A 22,531-nucleotide genomic window follows, 5' to 3' on the forward strand; every position below is an offset into this window, starting at 1 on the left:
ATCCCTCTTTGTGTGACTTTGGATCAGCATAGAGATGTTCAATTCTCGATGTGTTGAACGAACTCGATCTACGAATGATTCCATGAACCTGAAAATAAAACAAAACAATGAGAAAAATATATATACTTGATCCACTGAAATGTTAACAAATTGTAAACAAAGTTCAAATATCTTTCATATCACAGCTTCCATCAAACAATTAATTTCCAAATAAGTAACTTCACAATTTTAAACAATGGTTACCTGTATTTGGGGTTAACATTAGAACTGCGCAGAATTAAATAACTCACCATAAACTGAGTACTAATAATCTAGTTTTAAAATATTTGAAAATTTATTTTAAATTTAAAAACTATTTAACAAAAAATAATTAATAATTAAAAAATACATAATTTTTTTTTTATAAAATTTAAATTTAAAAGTTATTAATTAAAATAAACAAATGACTATTAGTCTTGACCAAGTCTGAGCCCTAAAAGTTTTATAAGTTTGGGGCCAAGTTGGAATGGAGTAAATTCAATGGGTCCACTGAAGGGATCCAAGACCAATTTACCTGATATCCCTTGTTAATGAGAAATTCTGCTAGATATGATCCATCCTGAAAATAAACAAAAAGACATACTAATAATTACTATAATTCTGCTAGATATGATCCATCCTGAAAATAAACAAAAAGACATAATAATAATTATTATAACACACGCACAGGCCTCTGATATTTAAAAATTTGCATATTACTCATTAACAAGTAACACAAAAACAAATTCAGGTAACCTATTTCCTTTTTCCGTACCTCATTATGTGTATGTAAATCAGTGATCAATAAATGTTTGAAAAAGTCATTATAGTAATACAACCGGCTTCGGTGGCATCATGGTTAAGCCATCGGACATAAAGCTGGTAGGTATTGGCTCCCACCCAGAGTGAGTTTTAACGACTCATTGGGTAGGTGTAAGGCCACTACACCCTCTTCTCTCTCACTAACCACTAACAATTAACAACTAACCCACTGTTCTAGACAGACAGCCCAGATAGCTGATGTGTGTGCCCAGGACAGTGTGGTTGAACATTAATTTGATACAAGCACGAACATGTTGAAATGAAATGAAATAGTAATAGAGTTGATAATTTCCACTAGCAAAACCCAGTTATTTTCCTACAAAACACTAATTATTACTTGAAATTGTTTCGCCAAATTGAGTGGCAGAGCTAGCCCTGTTTAACACTATGCACAATCCTGTGTGTTGACAGCCATACAAATCATCAGTGACCTACATGTATCAACAGAGTTAGCAGGGGTTTCCCCAGGGCCGTTAGGCGTAGCAACCTGACACGCCTTGGTCCGTAAAGTAAGCGCTTTGACAGCATGGAAGCACCGTAAATCAATTGCCGCTACGCCTTGATTTGATGCGATGCGATAAGGCTTTAACATGCTCATGTACCAAGGAGGTTTCGAACATGTCTGCTCCAGTGCTTTAGAAAAAATAATTTTCACAAGTACGAGCATGGCAGTCGACTATCTCTTGCAAACAACTTGTGTACCAGTATATCAAGCACACTTACTTACTATGACAGGTAAAACACTTCCTAAATACCTAACAATGGACCAGTCGTCTGCTCGCAACTGATGTTTAGTAATTTTACCACATCTACTGGGACCGCTAATCCATCAGGAAGGCGCTTACGCATTAACGAGATTCCCATGCCGAGCAATCAAGCTTCAAGGCCGATCAAAGAAGATGCCCACTGACAGAATTAACTGTACCATTTAACTGAATAAACGATAGGTGACGCTCTTTTTAAAAGTACAGTTAAGTTGGCAATCAATCATTTCTATCCTAACACCCCCTTCCCAAAACTCCCACACACTGAAAACATTCATGGCTCGTGCTGTGGATAGCCAAATTAGCCATTGGCTAATTAAAAAAAAGAAGTTTTAAATGGCTAATAAAATTTGCAAGTGGCTAAAATTTCGGCTAAACCATTTTCTATCTTGTGATGTGAACAAACGGTTGCATAATCTATCCGACAGCTCAAACATAATAATAATAATACCAAATATTCAATTAGCGTAATAGCGATCTCGCGACCAGTAACGCGAAAATCCAGAATATATTTTATCTTTGTAAAGTCTTTAAACCAAAGTAATAAAAACTTACCGACAATGCGTGTCAATTTGAATACTTAGTAACAATGGGTAGAGCCAGATTCTACAAATGTACATGTATGTTAGTAACAGAGTGAGATGTGGTATATGCATGTGTTGAGACAGATTCTATGTTAGTAACAGAGTGAGATATGGTATATGCATGTGTTGAGACAGTTTACAATTTTATTAGGGCTATTCCTTTTAAAAATCATGGCAGGGTGTGGGGGGGGGGGGGGGGGGCTGGACATTTTTAGACCCCTACCTGTAGACACATTTTCAGTATTTTGTAATAATGGTGAACACAGAGATGATCCCTCCCCACATTTAGAAAAATCTTCACGCTTACCCCCACCCATTTTAAAAAGAAATAGCCCTTATATCTTTTTAAACACATTTAATGTGTAACACTGAATAAGATAAAACAAGAAATCAAGAACTAAGACACGATAAGTAATGTCCATCAACATGGAACAAAATAAGAGAAAGCCTCTAGTTGTATATCACATCTGTATGTGACAAGACATGTAATAGCTAGGCTATTTAGTTTTAGCATTATGAATAAGTAGTTTCATGGGGCGGGATGTAGTCCAGTATATCACATCTGTATGTGGCAAAACATGTAATAGCTAGGCTATTTAGTTTTAGAATTATGAATAAGTAGTTTCATGGGGCGGGATGTAGTCCAGTATATCACATCTGTATGTGGCAAGACATGTAATAGCTAGGTTATTTAGTTTTAGAATTATGAATAAGTAGTTTCATGGGGCGGGATGTAGTCCAGTATATCACATCTGTATGTGACAAGACATGTACTAGCTAGGTTATTTAGTTTTAGAATTATGAATAAGTAGTTTCATGGGGCGGGATGTAGTCCAGTATATCACATCTGTATGTGGCAAGACATGTAATAGCTAGGTTATATAGTTTTAGCATTATGAATAAGTAGCTACATGGGGCGGGATGTAGTCCAGTATATCACATCTGTATGTGACAAGACATGTAATAGCTAGGCTATTTAGTTTTAGAATTATGAATAAGTACCTTCATGGGGCGGGATGTAGTCCAGTATATCACATCTGTATGTGACAAGACATGTACTAGCTAGGTTATTTAGTTTTAGAATTATGAATAAGTAGTTTCATGGGGCGGGATGTAGTCCAGTATATCACATCTGTATGTGGCAAGACATGTAATAGCTAGGCTATTTAGTTTTAGCATTATGAATAAGTAGTTTCATGGGGCGGGATGTAGTCCAGTATATCACATCTGTATGTGGCAAGACATGTAATAGCTAGGTTATATAGTTTTAGAATTATGAATAAGTAGTTTCATGGGGCGGGATGTAGTCCAGTATATCACATCTGTATGTGGCAAGACATGTAATAGCTAGGCTATTTAGTTTTAGAATTATGAATAAGTAGCTTCATGGGGTGGGATGTAGTCCAGTATATCACATCTGTATGTGGCAAGACATGTAATAGCTAGGTTATATAGTTTTAGCATTATGAATAAGTAGTTTCATGGGGCGGGATGTAGTCCAGTATATCACATCTGTATGTGACAAGACATGTAATAGCTAGGCTATTTAGTTTTAGCATTATGAATAAGTAGCTACATGGGGTGGGATGTAGTCCAGTATATCACATCTGTATGTGGCAAGACATGTAATAGCTAGGCTATTTAGTTTCAGAATTATGAATAAGTAGCTTCATGGGGCAGGATGTAGTCCAGTATATCACATCTGTATGTGGCAAGACATGTAATAGCTAGGTTATATAGTTTTAGCATTATGAATAAGTAGTTTCATGGGGCGGGATGTAGTCCAGTATATCACATCTGTATGTGGCAAGACATGTAATAGCTAGGCTATTTAGTTTTAGCATTATGAATAAGTAGTTTCATGGGGCGGGATGTAGTCCAGTATATCACATCTGTATGTGGCAAGACATGTAATAGCTAGGTTATATAGTCTTAGAATTATGAATAAGTAGTTTCATGGGGCGGGATGTAGTCCAGTATATCACATCTGTATGTGGCAAGACATGTAATAGCTAGGTTATTTTGTTTTACAATTATCAATAAGTAGTTTCATGGGGCAGGACATAGCTCAGTGATAAAGTGCTCGCTTGATGAGCAGTCGGTTTGGGATTGATCCCTGTTGGTGGATCCATTGGGCTATTTCTCTCCAGCCAGTGCACCACGACTGGTATATCAAAGGCTGTGGTAGGTGCTATCCTGTCTTTGGTATGGTGCATATAAAAGATCCCTTGCTACATATGGAAAAATACAGCTGGTTTCCTCTCTAAGACTATATGTCAAAATTATTAATAAATCAATGTGCTCTAGTGGTGTTGTTAAACAAAACAAACTTTAAACCAAACTAAGTACTTTCATTTAACTAAGGGAAATGTTATATGTTATTTTTTTATAACAGTAATAATCTGAACAAGGTGACATTTACATACACTAATTACATATGAACAACCTTTTTATTCAGTGGTATATACTTTAATTTTAAATAATTTCAGGTGTATATTTAAGACTAAACTGTTGAAATCCTTTTTAAATTTGGTACGACATCCTTATCTTCTGCATTTGTCACTGCAGCACTTGAGGAGGAGAGGCAACGTGCAAGGCCAGCAGCCATGGAAACGTCATCAGAAATTGTACTCTTATTATTCTTAATTACATTGGCCCAAAGTTGGGCCAACTATACAACGTGGAATAAAAATGTTGGCACAACATTGGTACACCGTTGGTGTAACGAGGAATTACCAACATTGAGCCTACGTTGGCCCTACGGACCAAATGACCATGTGCCAACATAGGCAGTCTGCGCTGGGCCAATCGTACGATTTATGTTTTGTGATAATCAGTAGTCACGGTCATGATTTTTTTAAATGAAAGCAGGGCTTCTAGAATTTTTATAAAATCCACTAGCCATGGGATCAGTGATTTAAAAAAATTACTAGCCAAAATCAAAAATTAACTAGTCCTACTTTACTTTAAGTTAATACAGTTTTACTAAATAATATTAGTAATAATCAAACATATCACCTAAAGAGGGAGATAGAGCTTAAAGGAGAGGACAATTAAGGCATTTGGCCTGGTATGCATATTCAACAATATATAATGCACATTATTGCTTAATATCAACACGTATAATCATATAGTTAATTAATAAAATGGTTAAATGTGACGGCTATTATATATAATGGGCGCAGCCATTTTGTACCATCTCAGTGAGTACGCCCTATGGCGAGCTGGTGGTTACGTAATACTTAACGTGTCACGTTAGGAATGAGCCTTAGAACTAGAGAAACACAATTTACCTGTTTTGCGGGATGATAAATAGTCATACATTGCAATGTTCTGTAATAATACACATCCCAGTAAGCCAGCAATAAGTATATCCAGCACTATATATATAATTTTTCAATACAAAATAAAATACCATTGTCAATGTGGCTACACAACAAGTCGAAACAATTAACAATGTTTTGCCCATGCATTAACCTACGTACTGAAATGATACATGGAGTGTTTTCTTAGTTAATTGGTCTATGCTGTTAGTTACTTCTACCTGTGATTCCTGATTGGCAGGTGTGTATTTGATTGGTAACCAGATGAGCCAATTAATTCACGCTGTCTAGACACAAAAATACATACCGGTATTGTGGAATATTACCTGTCGCCCCTAAAATTGTAATGGACATGGTTTATTACTGTAAATAGTTCTGTAAAACTATTGATTAAGTATACTTTTCTATCTAAAACCACAGAACTGACCAATTACGTAGTCCCAAAGAAAAGAAAATTACCACTTGGGTATCGTGGGTTGTTGTTTTTGCTCCAATGTAGCATATCAATAGGCCTAATAGTGTACATTTTTCCTTTGGATTATTAAACAGAGAAAAATACTGTAACCCCATTTTGTTCCGTTAATGCAACTTGAAATATATTTAGTTAAATAGTTTATTATATTATTACATCATTTATGCTGTTTTACAAGTCAGGTTGATCAAAGAGAAGCACCTTGTCGAAAATAACTGCTTTTGTTTACACTGTACATACAGGAGATGGTCAGGAGCTGACGTCACTTCGCCCCAAGCTATCCCACCGGACGTCACAAAAATGAAACAAAATGGCTGCCCCCAGTTAGCAGGAATAATCATGTTTTTTTTATTAACTCTAAAATTACGAGTTTTTCATTTGCTAAAGTGTCAGCATGTGCTGGTGGTCCGGGTATGCATCTTTCCAACACATAAGGCTCTTGTTGGAGTTGACCATACCTTTAAAAACACTAACATTGGGAAGGTTGGGGTGGGAGCAGGATATTCATATTTACAAAATAGACTTAACTCTAACATGTAACCATAAATATTCACTTGCTGACAGGCATGGCAATAGTTGTTATTTACTAGCCCAACATTGAATATCACTAGCCATGGGAGTGGGGCTACCATAATCTAGAAGCCCTGATAAAAGTCACTGTCATGGTCAGCTAATTAAGTTTGGAAAAAAATAGTATGACATGTCACCAGTCAGAAATGGCTATGTCACACCCATAATTTATGTTTCATTGACATCACTAAGTAGTTTTGCCATTGATGTCACTGCATCAGGGTGTATGCGCATGCATTCCGACTGTTTATGTTAAAAAAAATATAACCAAGTTGCTGTATAACGTTCTGAAAGGAGTTCAGACTATTCATGTCACATTCACAATTTTAGATAATTTCTTTATTATATGCCTGGATTCATGCCTCACAGTAGGAACAGACTTCACAGTTTTATTATGACCTGAAATTAAATCCATATAGTAAACAAGAATAAAAAATGCATACGGATCTGTTTACAGAGCTCGCCTCTTGATAGCAACTTAAAAAAAAGTTTTGTTTAACGACACCACCTAGAGCACATTGATTTATTAATCGTAACTATTGGATGTCAAACATTTGGTAATTCTGACAGTCTTAGAGAGAAAATATGCTACATTTTTCCATTAGCAGCAAGGGATCTTTTATATGCACCATCCCACAGACAGGCTAGCACATACCACAGCCTTTGATATACCAGTCGTGGTGCACTGGTAAAAACGGGAACTAGTTCTGCATGAGTTCGACCCGTACCTCCTTTTAATGGTTAGGGTTAGTCTTAGAGACTGATATGGAGGGGTATGGTGGGGTATGGGTCAAACTCTTTCCAATAGCCCAATAGGCCCACTGATGGGGGATCGATCCAAAACTGACCGTGCATCAAGCAAGCACTTTACCACTGGGCTACATCCCATGATATTAAAAGGGAACCTCATCCTAACCCTAAAACTACCCCCCACCCTGAAATTTCAAGTGAGGGTGGGTGTAGGCTGATTCTTTACACATCTCTACATATGATATGCAGTAATTTTTTAGAAAATTAGTCACTTTACCTCCCAAATTCAAACAAAAATGTTTATTTAAATTATTGGAAAATATTTGGGTAAAGTGAGACCTAACAAAGAATTGTGGGTAGAAAACGACTGGTACTCAACCGGTAACTAACTAGCGAATTCATGCATTGAGAAGCTTTCTAATTTATAACACTTGTCAGACAAGTACTGTTTAACCTTTATTTTTTATCAGTCAGCAAATAATATATATTACCACGCAAATACCGAACCACTTTCCACACCATAAACACTATACCTGTCCAGTTATTCCAGTAATTAAAGCAATTTTTTTCCCTTTCGGCTCATTCACAACTCCTGTAGCCATCTTTGCGATATGTTCACGTGTCAAAATAAGTATATTTGAAATGTATCACGTGACAATATTTCCGCATATGATCGGTTTTTCTCGATCACAGCCAAAATGATCTAGTCGGAAACAGCCGAATCGGTTGGAAAACTATTTTGGTGGCTATTTGCTACAAGGGAAATCCATGACTTTTCTTATTGGTTGTTGCTACGTTTCCTAGCAGCCCTTGATGAGGAAACCAATGAACTTCGTGCAAATACCCACGTTAGGATCTCTACAAAGGAATACCCCAGCGTTACTAGGGCATGACCTAAATAATTTTACGAAGCTTTACACATGGGTTCCTTTCTTTACCCGTAATAGATCAACACTACAAATGGCGTGGTCTGGATCAGACGAAAACCAATTAGCACTCACAAAAGGGATACAGTCATTTTTAAGATCAGTAGGAATGGATCAGTATTATAATACGTTCATTGCCAAAGGTTTTGACTTGGAAAGTGACTTGCAGTTTTTGACAACCGCCGATTTGGACGAGCTGGACATAAGGGTTCCTGAACACAGGTGTGTCCTGTTGGCTTCAGGTAAGTAACCCGCTGACAACTAGTAATAGTAGTATATATGGCCTGTGGTAAAGTACTCGCCTGATGTGTGGTCGGTCCAGGATCGATCCCCGTCGGTGGGCCCATTGGCGGATTATCATTGGGCCCTTTCTTGCCCCAGCCAGTGCACCACAACTAGTGTAACAAAGGCCGTGGTATGTACTGTCCTGTCTGTGGGATGGTACATTTAAAATGCCTCTTACTGGTAATTAACCAAAAAGATGGATGGATTATGGCAGTAGCAGGTTTCGGCTCTAATTATCTTTAATAAATTATGTATTCAACACCATATAAATTAAAATGAAAGATCCTGAATAAATCCCTGATTTGTCATTAAATAAAATTTACTTCCTAATAACTATCAAGCACTTGTATCTGGTACAGGAAATTATGAGGAGGGGTCGAGATTAAATGTGTCTTCTAGGGGGGGTGGGGGGTGGAGATATGTTGCCCCCCCCCCCAAAAAAAAATGTATTTTAAAAACATTAGCATGTGTAATGGGTGTCAACACTGAATCTGGTCACATGCCAGACTATAATGAATTCATGCTTAAAGAAGGAAGGATATGTAACTCGGTGGCAGAGTGCTCATTTGAAGTATGGTGGGTTGTGGGATCTATTGCTCTCAACGGATTCATGGGTTTTTTTTGGGGGGAGGGAGTGGGGTATGTGTGTATACTTCTATGTAGCACTAAGACCACACAGACCTATGAAATTGTATACCTATAATGCTTGTTTAACCAAGGCCAAATCCAGAAAATATTTTTCTGAAGGGGCACCAATGGGAAAAGGGCAATTGGACCAGCTCATCAAAAGGGCACCTCAATAATAACAACTAAAAGATGGGTGAAAAGGGCATTTGAATATTTTTTAGGGGGTCTGCTACTGCAAACACAAGACACACACACTTTTCCTAAATATTATTGTGACGTAAATTGGTCAGCATTCTTCGATTTTCTGATTCTATTTTGGCTTGGTTTGGTATCAAGGCCCCATTGTACAAACCAGTCTTGGCACCTAGCCCGAGTACTCTGACTAATTGTAATTGTTGCGACGGAGTGTCACGAAGTGTAGCTGAATGTGGGTGCTGTCGGGTTTCTTTCTGTAGTATGTGTATTAGTGATTAATATGTGGATTTTTTTGTATCACTTAACTCGAAAATGATTGATGTAAAGGTATTTGACGTCAAACATAGGATTGTTGTGGTATTAGAGCGGGACTCGTTGCCTACCGTTTGGTAGCCAGGAATTGCCAAAAAAAGACATAGGTTGGTCTCTTACTGTAATGAGAGCGTGTTTATGTCCAAATGTCCGTCTAGCTCTCTTACAGTCAGAGTACTCGGGCTATCTTGGCACCAAGATTACCTTAAGTGTATATGGTAGCTATTCACTTAGGGTGATCATAGTGCTAAGATCGCTTCATAAAACGGGTCCCAGAGGCCTAACTGACAACGGTCTCTTACTTAGGCGCCTGAGCCTAAGAGATCTTTGTGAATTAGGCCCCTGGGCCCCGTTCCACGAAGCGATCTTTTCCCTAAGATTACTGTAGGCACACAGCTACCCTATGCACTTAAGTTGATCTTAGGGCTAAGATCGCTTCGTGGAACGGGGCCCAGGTCTGTATTTTGTGATAATCTGTAAATGGGTTACAGCTATTAAGGGTATCAAGTGTTTTGCTGCAGGATCCAGCATTGAGACATAGATGCATTCATGCATGCACACCCACACACATTGTCAAAACAATCTGCAAACTACAATATTTTTTTAATTTATGTATTTTTACAGCTTTAGCATCCAAGTAATATATCTAGATTAGGTGTAGCTTATGTTTGAGACATAACAAAAAATGAAGAAAAAAGACAATGTACCTTTTCAGGTAATGTATTCAGACTCCTGGAAAAAAAGTCCTTCAAAATTAACCAAAAATAGTGCTTAAAAGTCCTTCAAAATTAACCAAAATAGTGCTTAAAAGTCCTTGAAAATTAACCAAAATAGTGCTTAAAAGTCCTGGGAAATTAACCAAAATAGAAAAGTCCTGGAAAGTTTTAAATATTTGAAGTTTATGAACCCTGGTTACCGGACACATTGCTTATTTCGATGCCTGCTAAACTTGTGTGTTTTTTGTCCAGCACCCCTGCACCGAGTGAGCGAAGGTTTCCGAGTGTACCAGTGGCTCAGAGACAGTGGACTGGACTACTACTTTGTGAGCTTCATTAGAAGTGAACTCGTCGACTTCAATGAACTGCGGAACCTCGAACTGCCAGACGACGACTTGTACGACGAACTGGAAATAACACTGACAGGTCACAAAAAGAGACTGGAAAGAGCAGGTAGGCAGTGTATAGAGAAGAAAGTGGCAGGGGCGGCACATGCACTGTCAGAAATAGTGGTACTGCTTGGGGTTGCCAGACTCTCCTTTCAAATTCACCTTTGAAGGTAATTTTCACAGATACATCAAATATCCCCTCCCCCCGCAAAAAAAAAGTGGTATGGCCATACAGGCTGTGCCGCCCCGGAGTTTGGTCATGGTATCTTAAATTAGTGGTATTTCAAGTGCTTGTAGTAGAGGATGCAGGATAAATGTTCCTTGATTTTAAAAAAAATATTGTGACAGGTGTTGCCCTGGAGTAACCCATCTCTAAAGATTATGCATTCCCCACATATGATTATCATACTCAATTGATAGGCATACTAATATATCTCCCACAAGCCCAACCCTGTCATCTTCTGATGCCTGTGTACCTTATATTAATTAATGTTACAGCCCCATCTCCATCTGTTACAAAATCCCAGTCTCCGTATTCAGAAACGTACTTAAGTACAACTATGATACTTATATACTTTAAGTATGTTGATAAGTATCATACATTGACTTAAGTATGTTTATGAAAATGGAGCCGGATCCATGTCCATCTCAGTATAGCATATGTGAGGGGCGCATCGAAACCATCACCCCCATCTCTAAAGATTATGTATTGCCCTCCCCCATGTTCCAAGAGAAATAGTGTATAGCTGTCTCACCCTACCCCACCCCTCAGTTGCTGGTATCTTGTGACACCTAGGTACCAATATAATAACTAAACAGTCAAGTTAATATTTAAATGTCTTATGAAAAAAGTTAAGGTTATAACTTAGATTATGTGGAGCCATTTAAGATAAGACCGTATTGATATCATATAAATGTACATGATAATGGGAGCTAACTCTTACTGGCCTTGATCTAGTCTCAGGGGGTTGATGGGAATCGAGAGTGATACCTGCACTTAAACAGCAAGAATAGTATTTATATTTCAACAAAATGGAATTATTAATTTTATAGTTCTGTAATGATTTCCAGTCCAGAAATTGCGGAAACGACAGCGGACAACTGAAGATGCAGAGCCAGCCATTATAGAAGGCTGGTGGGGGAAACCTCTCACACTGACTGAAGCCAAGTACGACTTTCTGTGTGTCAGTGCCACAATTGGATCCACCAGACGTCACTCGCAGTGTCAGACTATTGGTGAGAACTTTAAAGCACAGTTCCATTGGGGGGTTACATAGCCCAGTGCTAAAGTGCTTACCTGATGTGCTGTCGGTCCATTAGGCTATTTCTGATTCCATCTATGCACCACGACTGGTATATTAAAGGCTGTGGTATGTGCTATCCTGTTTGTGGTACAGTGCAAATATTAGATCTTTGCTACTAATGGGAAAATTTAGTGGGTTTTGTCTCTAAGGCAATTTGTCAAAACTACCAAATGTTTGACATCCAATAGCTGATGATTAATAAATCAATGTGCTCTAGTGGTATCATCAGTGGCATAGCATGGGTTGCCAGCACCTGGGGCAAGGTAAGTATTGCACCCCCTAACCAGTGGACTGTTAGCACTCCCCGAGTCCCTTCCACCAGTCCACAATTTTGTGTCTGGGGCAACTGCCCCGTTGACCCCACCCACACTACGCCACTGGGTATCATTAAAGAAAACAAACTTTTAAACTTTTCTTTCGTTCGCACATCGCTCGCTAAAGTCTAGTTTTGCATAACACTTACTATTTTGTATTATTTCCGTGCATGTCCATCATTTACATTGTCATAACAGGTTACACAAAAATCAAATTGGTTATCCGAATTTGTTTTTATGTAACCCATTTATGATTTACGCTAATTTTCAATTCTCAGAGGCTTGTGCACTAGTGTCTTAATAAATAAAACAAAAAGAAGGAGCATAAAACAGTGCTTATGGTTTCAAAACTGATAGTGATCAAGAAACTGCTCTCCTGAAATTATGTAGGAGAGCAATTACTCCCAGTGTAACAATTCACAGTACTTTTGACTCCAACTTTGAGTAAATATTTTAACAATTTCAGCGTGTCACGAGGTGAGCTGTTTTTCGCCTGCATAAAAATAGTTTACGCGAGATTGAGCAATTGCTTGTATCATTCAATCATAAGGACTGGCATAAAGTCTATTTGTTGTGTTTTGTGTGTTCAGACTTCATGGTGGATTCGGGCAGTGATGTGACCACTCTACGAGAGGAGATCTTGCAGACTCTGGATCTTCAACTACTCGGACCCATTCAGAGTCGTGGCGTGCACGCCTCCTGCACAAAGAACCTCTACAAGGCAAGGCTGCAGATTGGAACCGAAGTACTCGAAATAGAGGTCGGTATAATATTACTGTACCAGGATTACACTGTTTATAACAGTGGAATAATCCAGTTCAGTCAGTAGAAAGGCTGATTGTGGCACAACAGACTTTTTATCCGTTTAGAGTACACCAAGGTCTTTTTAGTGCAGTTAATAAAAGCTGGTAATGAGTTGTGTATATATTTTATAGTCTGTCCCATCATTCTGTTAAAATGTTTTTTTGGTAAATAATTTCTGTTTGGTTTGACGTAAGAAGAAATGTAAAAGTGTTTTGGAAATAACAAAAAAATAAAAAATTTGTCTTTAATTTACAAATCAATTGGCTTAGTAAATTCCACAGTATGAAAAAAGGGGTTCCTGTGGGACGGATTATAGAAAAGTATTATTTTAATCTAATTACATTCCATTGATTTTGAGGTGAAATGTTTTGAGTTTAGAATGTTTGTACTTAATTTGGGCTTAATTATTTTGGATATACGTATTTTGGGCACACTCTTTACTGCCTCTTTCATTATTTGTTCATTCTGTATTGACTTTGAGCTATAAAGCTATGAAGAAAATATATAAATACATAAATACACAGGTAAACAATGGTGACACATAATGAAATAATGTACAATGGAAAGTAAGTAAACAATAAATAAATAAATAAATAATAATAAATAATAATAATTTTTATAAGTAAATAAATAAATAAATAAGATAACTACATCGTGCTGTTTCTTAACTAGGTAGTTTGATACAGATAATTTCCTAAATTGCGTAACTGCTTAATGTTATTAATAGAAAATAGTGGAATAAATTTGTAAACAGATGGGTTTTTCCAATAGTAGGGTTTAATATTTGACCTTCTTAATTCACTATAAAATGGACATACCAGTACAAAATGAAATTCATCTTCAATATCTTTATCACAAATTAAACATAATCTATTTGCTCTGTCAGTATTATTGTATCTGCCAGTTTTAATAGCTAGATTGTGTGATGATAGACGGTATCTTGTTATGGCTTTCCTAAATCGCTCTGGGATGTATTTAGACAAGTAATATTGCAAAGCATAAATATCAATATAATGTAAGTAGTGTGTGCATTTTGTGGAATCTGGGATTTAAGCTCTAATGGCTTGTTGGGATTGGTCTATTATTCTCTGTTTAATGAGTGTTAAATGCATTGGGTCTACCTGTTGGTGGGTCCATAAATCACTAAATCCTAGCATGTTTAGTTTGTGTTTTATTTAATATGCCCAGTTGTTTTTATTTTTATTTTCAGCACAATCATACAAATATAAATAACAATTTTTGAGAATGCAATTATCTGTGTTCAGAATCTTAGACCAGTACTTTATCATGTTAAACCGGCCTTGGTGGCGTCGTGGTTAGGCCATCGGTCTACAGGCTGGTAGGTACTGGGTTCGGATCCCAGTCAAGGCATGGGATTTTTAATCCAGATACCGACTCCAAACCCTGAGTAAGTGCTCTACAAGGCTCAATGGGTAGGTGTAAACCACTTGCACTGACCAGTGATCCATAACTGGTTCAACAAAGGCCATGGTTTGTGCTATTCTGCCTGTGGGAAGTGCAAATAAAAGATCCCTTGCTGCCTGTCATAAAAGAGTAACCTATGTGGCAACAGTGGTTTTCCTCTAAATAACTGTCAGAATGACCATATGTTTGACATCCAATAGCCGATGATAAGATAAAAAAATCAATGTGCACTAGTGGCGTCAGTAAATAAAACAAACTTTATCATGTTAAATTATCTATTAGTGCATAATGGGAGGTGGCCGAGTCCAGCATACACCATAGAATTATTAGTAGATCGTTTAACCCCAAGCATTTTTTTACAAAAATTAAGATGTACTCTTTCAACAATATCTCCTTTATAAGATCCCCACACTTCTGAAGTATAACATACAATACATGTGATATAACAGTCAAACAATGATAACAATGTTTCAATATTTAACTTCAAAGGTTTTGTTTTAGAATGCAAGCCAAATAAAGCGTTTCTACCTTGGTCTGCTAAGTTTTTCACTGCAACTGTGAATTTATTATTATAATACAACATAAAACCTAGATAAGAAAAACTATGAACCAATTCTTACATTTTACCATTATAAATCCATTTCTCTGTACTACTAATTTCCCCACCATTCCTGAAAATCATGACTTTAGTTTTAGTAATATTAACTTCCATTCCCCATTCAGCTGAATAATCAAATAAACTGTCTAACATATGTTGCATGCTTTGCACTGACTCCAAAAAAATCTCCAAATCATTGGCATACATCAATGGAAAAAGACTAATATTTTTACATTCAAATGGCACACATCCCTTCTCAATAAAATTCATTTCAAAATCGTTAACATATAATGCAAACTGGATAGGAGATAATACTTCGCCTTGCATTAAACCTAAGTTGTTAATAAAATATTCTGAATGGAAGTCATCAATATGAATACAACTCTGAACATTAAGATACACTAGGGAATAAATATTGAAAACTTATAGCAGTTTTTCCTTAATACCAACTTTTGACAGTTTGCACCATAATTTTTGACGGTCGATAAAGTCGAATGCTTTTTTAAAATCAACAAATGCACAGTATAATCTTTTCTTTGCAGACAAAGATTGTGTAATAATGGAATGTAGTGCAAAAATGGTGTCTACTGTACCACGTCCTTGCTGGAAACCAAACTGAGCATCACGGATAATATTATAAGTGGATGACCACACAAGCAGTCTTTGATTTAAGATATTTGTAAACAATTTCCCTAGGCAACTCAAAAGGCTAATACCATGATAGTTATTAGGATCAAATGGATCTCCTTTCTTTAAAATAGGAATAATTATAGCTTTCAGACCAGCCTTCTGGGAAATATCCAGTGCTTAAAATACAATTGAAGATTTTATATAACATGGGTAGAAAATATACTTTACATTCGGTGAAATATTCGTTGAGAATTCGATCCGGTCCATGAGCTTTATCACATTTCAGATTCTCTATTATGGCTGTTTCAATTTCTGTTATAGAAATATTTTTATCTAATTCTTCAAAAATACAATCATCTTTGTTCTTAAAAGTTTCAGTATTATTAACATTTTCCTGCTCTTCAGTACAGGCTATTGATTTAAAGTGTTCAAAGGAAATGTTCAATGGTATAACACTATTTAACTTTTTCTGTTTTAAAAATTTTGCATAGAATTGTTTGCGATTATTGCATTTCGGCAAATCTAGCATATCCCCTTCTGTACTAATATAATTCCTTCAGCGTTTACGCTAAAGTACCTTGTACATTTTCTTTTTCTCTCGTAGATTTATATGATTATCTGTAGTTTTATCTATATTAAACTGCTTACGGGCATTAATATAAACTAAATAAAAAAAATTAATGTGTCGTCGAACCAGGGTTTGTCGTTGTGTCTCGCGCATACAAATGGAATGTTTATGCAACATTTGACTCATGCTTGCAAAACGGTGACATTATCTCGTTGAGCGCACTGGTAAACGATGCCACTGCATGGTTCATTGCTTCTTGTGAAACAATATCAGTCACTACCGGCCTCGGTGGCGTCGTGGCAGGCCATCGGTCTACAGGCTGGTAGGTACTGGGTTCGGATCCCAGTCGAGGCATGGGATTTTTAATCGAGATACCGACTCCAAACCCTGAGTGAGTACTCCGCAAGGCTCAATGGGTAGGTGTAAACCACTTGCACCGACCAGTGATCCATAACTGGTTCAACAAAGGCCATGGTTTGTGCTATCCTGCCTGTGGGAAGCGCAAATAAAAGATCCCTTGCTGCCTGTTGTAAAAAGAGTAGCTTATGTGGCGACAGCGGGTTTCCTCTGAAAACAGTGTCAGAATGACCATATGTTTGACGTCCAGTAGCCGATGATAAGATAAAAAATCAATGTGCTCTAGTGGCGTCGTTAAATAAAACAAACTTTACTTTTACAATATCAGTCACAATAGAACAGCCGTTTAACTTGTCAGTGTTTATTCTTATTAAATCAATGTGCTCTAGTGGTGTCTTTAAATAGAAACAAACCTAAGGTATTAATGGCGTAGGATTTTATTACTTGCATGGCACCTCTTTGAAGTGTGAGAGTTTTAAGGGTTGCTCTTCTTGAATTTTGAACACCATAACAGTTAGCTACTGCGTTTCTCCCGCCTTCCTCCAAGAAACCGGCTTTTCTTGAGGGGGTTTAGAATCCTACAGTTTCTGCTCCTACTTTCATTGTGCATTTGTTAAGTGTGTTTACAAGAAACCACAAATAATTTCAAATAAGTATCTGTCTATTTTTAAAAACACAGACCCTAGTTTTAACCCATGTAAATGGACACCACGTTTGGTTAATTTACGAACGTGTAACTTAATGAAACGAGGGTCTGTGCCAATGAAATGTGGAAATATCTTCTAAAATCACATTAGAGCCTGACTCCATAACCGTCACTTCTCAGAGGTACGGTATGTATATTTTACGAAAAATAATAAAAGATGCATTCCGTAGTATTATAAACACCAGGATGACTAGAAGCACTTTTGTTGTTTGGAAATGGATAATCTAAAATGGCAAAATGCGAAAAGGGGGCACAGTGCCGCCCGCCCCCCCCCCCCCCCCCCATCCCCCCCAAAAAATGGACCAGTGAGAACACTGCTAAACAATAAAATACAGAGTAATGTCTAATTTCGGGTATCAAAAATGGCTCTAATATTGAAAAATATGTCATGGTGTTAAAAAAAACTGGTGTGTGTCACTTTAAATATTTTAACTTCACTTCTTTCAGGTGATGGGAGAGTCATACGACTCTTTGGGAAGTCGAGTATTCCGACACTTCCGGCACTACATCACGGGCTCTAAGCATGTGTGGTTAAAGGGAGACTATTACGACCCATCGATGACACCCCAACCCACAATACCACATCAAGTAGCAACAGAAATCCCATCCGATGCTAATGATCCAGAGACGGCTGACACAGATGAGGAAAAGTCTGACGAATATACGACAGAAGTGCTGAATGAAAGCACAGACACTCTGCCCAAGTCTGTTTTATCAGATGTATGTAACACAGAGTCAGAAGACGATAGTATGTCCTCACAAAAACTAATGTTATCTGATTCCCGGTTAGAAGATGGTTTAGATACAGATGACATAGCAGATGAACAGGACAATACAACTTCGTGTTCAGCTGCAGAAGTTAAAAATAACTGCAGGACGTCTGGCCCTTTAGCTGAAGTTAGAGTTGATGATATGACATCATGTTCAGTTGTAGAAACAGAAAGGAATAATATGAGGTCGTGTTGTGTAGAAAAAGTTGAAAGGAATAATATGATGTCGTGTTCTGTAGAAGTTAAAACCAAAGACATGACGTCATGTTCGATAGAAGATGAAAATAATGACATGATGTCATGTTCTGTAGAAGACGAAAACAATGCCATGACATCATGTTGTGTAGAAGTTAAAAACAATGACATGACATCATGTTCTGTAGAAGTTGAAAACAATGACATGACATCATCTTCTGTAGAAGTTGAAAACAATGACATGACATCATGTTCTGTAGAAGTTAAAAACAATGACATGACATCATGTTCTGTAGAATCTTGTAGTACATGTTTAGTGCTAGACCAGACTGTGTCAAAAATTAACCACAACATTTCAAAGACTGACAGCGTGTGTTCACTGGAACTGATACAGACATTACAGAAATATAATGCAAAACGTAAAAGACCTGAAACGCCACAAAGAATGCTTAACTGTGGGAGAAAGCGTTTTCCAGAATTACTGAATGAAAATTCTGCAACGTCTTCCCCATGTCTTGAAACATCAGCCAACGTTATTAAGCCTGATGTGCCTTCGTCTTCTCGGTCTGGATGCAGTGAAAATAAACTGACATTGCCAGAGAATGTAACTGGCTCCAGTTCGTTATTACCCCATCGAGGAAGAAGTGAAAATACAAAGAATGTAAGTGGCTCCAGTTCGTTATTACCCCACCGAGGAAGAAGTGAAAACGAAAGTAGAAGCAGTCTACCTTTGTATGTGCTGGATCGATGTGAATCTTCACAGACACTATGTTCAGAGGATTGTGAAATACTGGACGAGAGTGAGGGGTCTCACATTTCCAAGCCTTGCGATTCGGACAGTGATACGAACGATAGTCAAATATCAGATATTACATAGCAGATTTAAGGGGGAGTTATGTGGATATGCACCCGTTCGTACGTCTAAGAGATCGGGTGGTGGTCAACTGTTCTGCACACACCATCCCTTCCCTCTGATCTGGAGCAAAGTTTCATATTCAGACAAACGATGGAGCTGTTAGAGCAGAATGGTCGGGCCTGAAACCTTTGACCATGTATTTCCATCATTCTACCCACAATATTAGTTGTAATCCATGTACAAATGTGTAGTGATTCATTTGCAACCCTATATAGATGTTGGGTAGTAGTGCAAATACGAATAATCGTTATTCAGATTCGGGCATTTTCAGTTCTGTTAGCATAACATTTGATATCTCAAGACATATTAATATGCTAATGGTCACGGTCACTTAAACCTACGAGACAGGATAGAAAGGGGGAACTGCCCCCCCCCCAATCCCCTTGCTGGAAAAAACCCTCAAATTTGGGCAAAAATTATAGAGATATTCGGGTAAAATGTGCTAACCTGAGATCTTTTTTATCATGTATTTTCATCATTCTACCCTCAAAATTAGTTGTAATCCATGTAAAAATGCGTAGTGATTCGTTTGCAACCCTATATAGCTGTTTGGTAGTAATGCTAATATTATGAATAATTGTTATCCAGATTTGGTTTTTATATTATGTCCTTAAAAACAGCTGTAATACAAAAATAAATTATTTTTATTACCAAATGCGTGTTTCAGTGTTCACTGTGTTTGTAAGGATGTTGAAGTTTACTGTAGAGGGTAATAAACAAATGTTCTTACACACTTGTTTGTGAGAACATCATTCATTATTAATGATAACAAGAAATTCTGAACTCTCGGAATAAATTAATTGACATCTCGATTAACAGAATAACAAATACTCAAGCTTGACTGTTTTGTTTCTTTGAATACTATGTTTTGATGTTTTTAAAGCACTTCAGTCAACTTTTTTTATGACCAAAAAACCCCTATATGCTTGTTCATTCAAGAGAAGCGAGTCGGGCAAATACATCAGTTTTACAAAGGTACATGGACTTCGTTACGTGTGACAATGTAATAAATACAGAGATGGTGAAAAAACAAGAGTGCGGTTTGTGTAAGAGTAATTATTTTAAATTATATATTCTGTAGTTGTTGGATGATTTTTTTGTTGTTGTTGTTTGTTTATGAAATTAAGTTGTACAGACGTGCATTACAATTTTGTCACGTTTAGATAACCGTAACCACTGTTGTAAGATTCATCAAAATATCGGCGGGATTATCCCACAGAAGAAGAGAGTAGGAAAACAACAAACAACGACATTGATATACGCTACTTAACATTCAATTACACAATTTATTAACCTCTCTGTATATTATTAAATACTTGTTACATTAATATCTACAGTTGGAATAATTTGTTATATATACACCAGGATATTACTCGATGCCGATCAATCGTTTGCTCATGAATATTCAGTAGACGCTCACTAGTTGACGACTCTTAGTGTCTACGATTTAGTCTCTCCCAAGAAAAACAAGCGAGTCGAAAGATCTGTTAGCTACACTGGTTTGTCGTCTGAAGGGACAAGGGATCAAATGTGATGGGTTTTCTATCAGATTTCCCGTATATTTACCCTTCAGTGGGTCTAATTGCAACGTAGAGCTAAATATACTAGTTTAATAAAGAGTATCAAGTTACTCAGATCGAATATTTCTATCGTTCTATATCTAATATATTTTCTCTATTAGATCTCATATAATTATAGATAAGGCCTAAGTAAAATAAAAGCTATAAATTGATTTTATTTTTCCAAATGGGTACATAGCATCGGTGAATTTTTTTTTTTTTTTAATCTTATATTTTTAGGACATTGGAAATACCGAACATCAAACATTATATATCATTAAAAGACTTTTTAAAAAGGGGAAAAAGGAGGCAGACGGACCTTTATCTTCGGAGTGAGCGGACATTCCAATCTAGGATTTATTTTATTATGGCTTTATAATTATTCGAGCACGTCAACAACTTTTGTCATTGTCAAGCAACCCTCGAAAAGTTTTACTTATTCAATATGAGGGGCGGGATTTAGCTGTCGGTTTGAGTGCTCGCTTGACGTGCTTGCATCGCAGGATCGAACCACCTCGGTGGATCCATTCAACTGATTGGATTTTTTTCTCGTTTTTACCAGTGCACCACAACTGGTCAAATGCCATGGTATGTGCTTTCCTGTTTGTGGAAAAGTGCACATAAAGATCCCTTGCGGCATTAGAAAAAAATGTAGCGGATGTCCTCTAATGACTACGTGTCCGAATAAGGCTATCAACTGTTTGACATCCAATAGCCGATGATTAATTAATCAATGTGCTCTAGTTGTGTCGTTAAATAAAACAACCTTTGTATTAATTATATTCGGGTTTCAGCACACTTTGACTGGGAACAAACGTGCGTCTGTTTTATTTTCATCATTACAATAAAATATTCGACTTCCGGTACCGGTCACATATAATTTGCACTCCTCTGGATTTGCACTCCCCAGTTAAGATTATACGTAGAATAAGCACTCCCCAGTGCATATTATACCTGTAATATACACTTCCCTAGTCTATATTATATGTATAATATGCACTCCCTCTGAATAATATGCACTCCCCAGTCTATATCATACGTAGGCTATAATATATATATTTTTAAGCACTCCCATAATGATATTTGTTTAGTGGTTTTTATATTTGTTTGGCTAGTGCACTTTGTAAAAGTTGATATAAATCTCAGTGGCGAAACTAGATGGGTATGTGAATCAGGGGCGGACCTAAGGAGGCCATAACGTTCCTGGATCCGCCCTTGCCAAATTTGTAAAATAAAAAATAACAACTCATCATGTGTGGTGATCGGAATGATCCCAGAAGCTCTTCACCCATTCCTTGCTTCCCTTACTTCTGATTAATATGACAGGAATTATGAGGAGATAACACCGCAAAGCCTGGGATGTTCTGCATAGTTCAGTAAACAGTTCTGTCAAGTTGGGTGTTTTATGAAGTAAATTCATTGGCGTAGCCAGAATTGTATACTGGTAGGGAGTGAGGACACAAACACTGTTTATGAGTGGCATTATTGAGAGACAGGCAAATATAAAAGGTGGGGTGGGGGGGGGGGGGGGGGGGGTGGAGAAGTGTGATGGGGCGTATGGCCGCACGTACCCCTTTCGCTGGCTACACCATGTAGTAAGTTTTATTAGACGACTTCGTCTGATACTAATAC

General features: G+C 37.2%; 2 protein-coding genes across 3 annotated transcripts in view; one reads left to right on the plus strand and one right to left on the minus strand.

Annotated features, from left to right (window-relative positions):
- The window catches only part of LOC121388592 (GDP-mannose 4,6 dehydratase-like), a 52,965-nt gene extending 45,059 nt beyond the window's left edge, over positions 1–7,906 (minus strand). For both annotated transcript variants that reach the window (XM_041519995.1, XM_041519994.1), the window contains exons 1-3: positions 7,837–7,906; positions 554–598; positions 1–88 (exon numbers count right to left, since the gene is read on the minus strand). In XM_041519995.1, coding sequence (XP_041375929.1) covers positions 1–88; positions 554–598; positions 7,837–7,905 — 202 coding nt within the window. In that variant the 5' untranslated portion in view covers position 7,906. The remainder of the gene's footprint in view (positions 89–553; positions 599–7,836) is intronic.
- Positions 7,907–8,129: 223 nt separating this feature from the next.
- On the plus strand, positions 8,130–19,816 carry LOC121388550. The gene is made up of 5 exons (XM_041519929.1): positions 8,130–8,471; positions 10,617–10,817; positions 11,825–11,989; positions 12,962–13,131; positions 17,907–19,816. The coding sequence occupies exons 1-5, from the start codon at positions 8,264–8,266 to the stop codon at positions 19,299–19,301; spliced, it is 2,139 nt and encodes a 712-aa protein (XP_041375863.1). The 5' UTR covers positions 8,130–8,263; the 3' UTR covers positions 19,302–19,816.
- Positions 19,817–22,531: the final 2,715 nt, after the last annotated feature.

The sequence above is a fragment of the Gigantopelta aegis genome, chromosome 14 (genome assembly GCF_016097555.1).
Source record: "Gigantopelta aegis isolate Gae_Host chromosome 14, Gae_host_genome, whole genome shotgun sequence".
Classification (NCBI taxonomy): domain Eukaryota; kingdom Metazoa; phylum Mollusca; class Gastropoda; order Neomphalida; family Peltospiridae; genus Gigantopelta; species Gigantopelta aegis.

Excerpts from the sequence above, each read along its gene's own strand:
- LOC121388550 (XM_041519929.1), top strand. The coding sequence starts at position 8,264 with ATGGCGTGGTCTGGATCAGACGAAAACCAATTAGCACTCACAAAAGGG. Across the intron at positions 8,472-10,616 it reads GTGTGTCCTGTTGGCTTCAG|CACCCCTGCACCGAGTGAGC; the intron begins GTAAGTAACCCG and ends TTTTTTGTCCAG. Across the intron at positions 11,990-12,961 it reads CTCGCAGTGTCAGACTATTG|ACTTCATGGTGGATTCGGGC; the intron begins GTGAGAACTTTA and ends TTGTGTGTTCAG.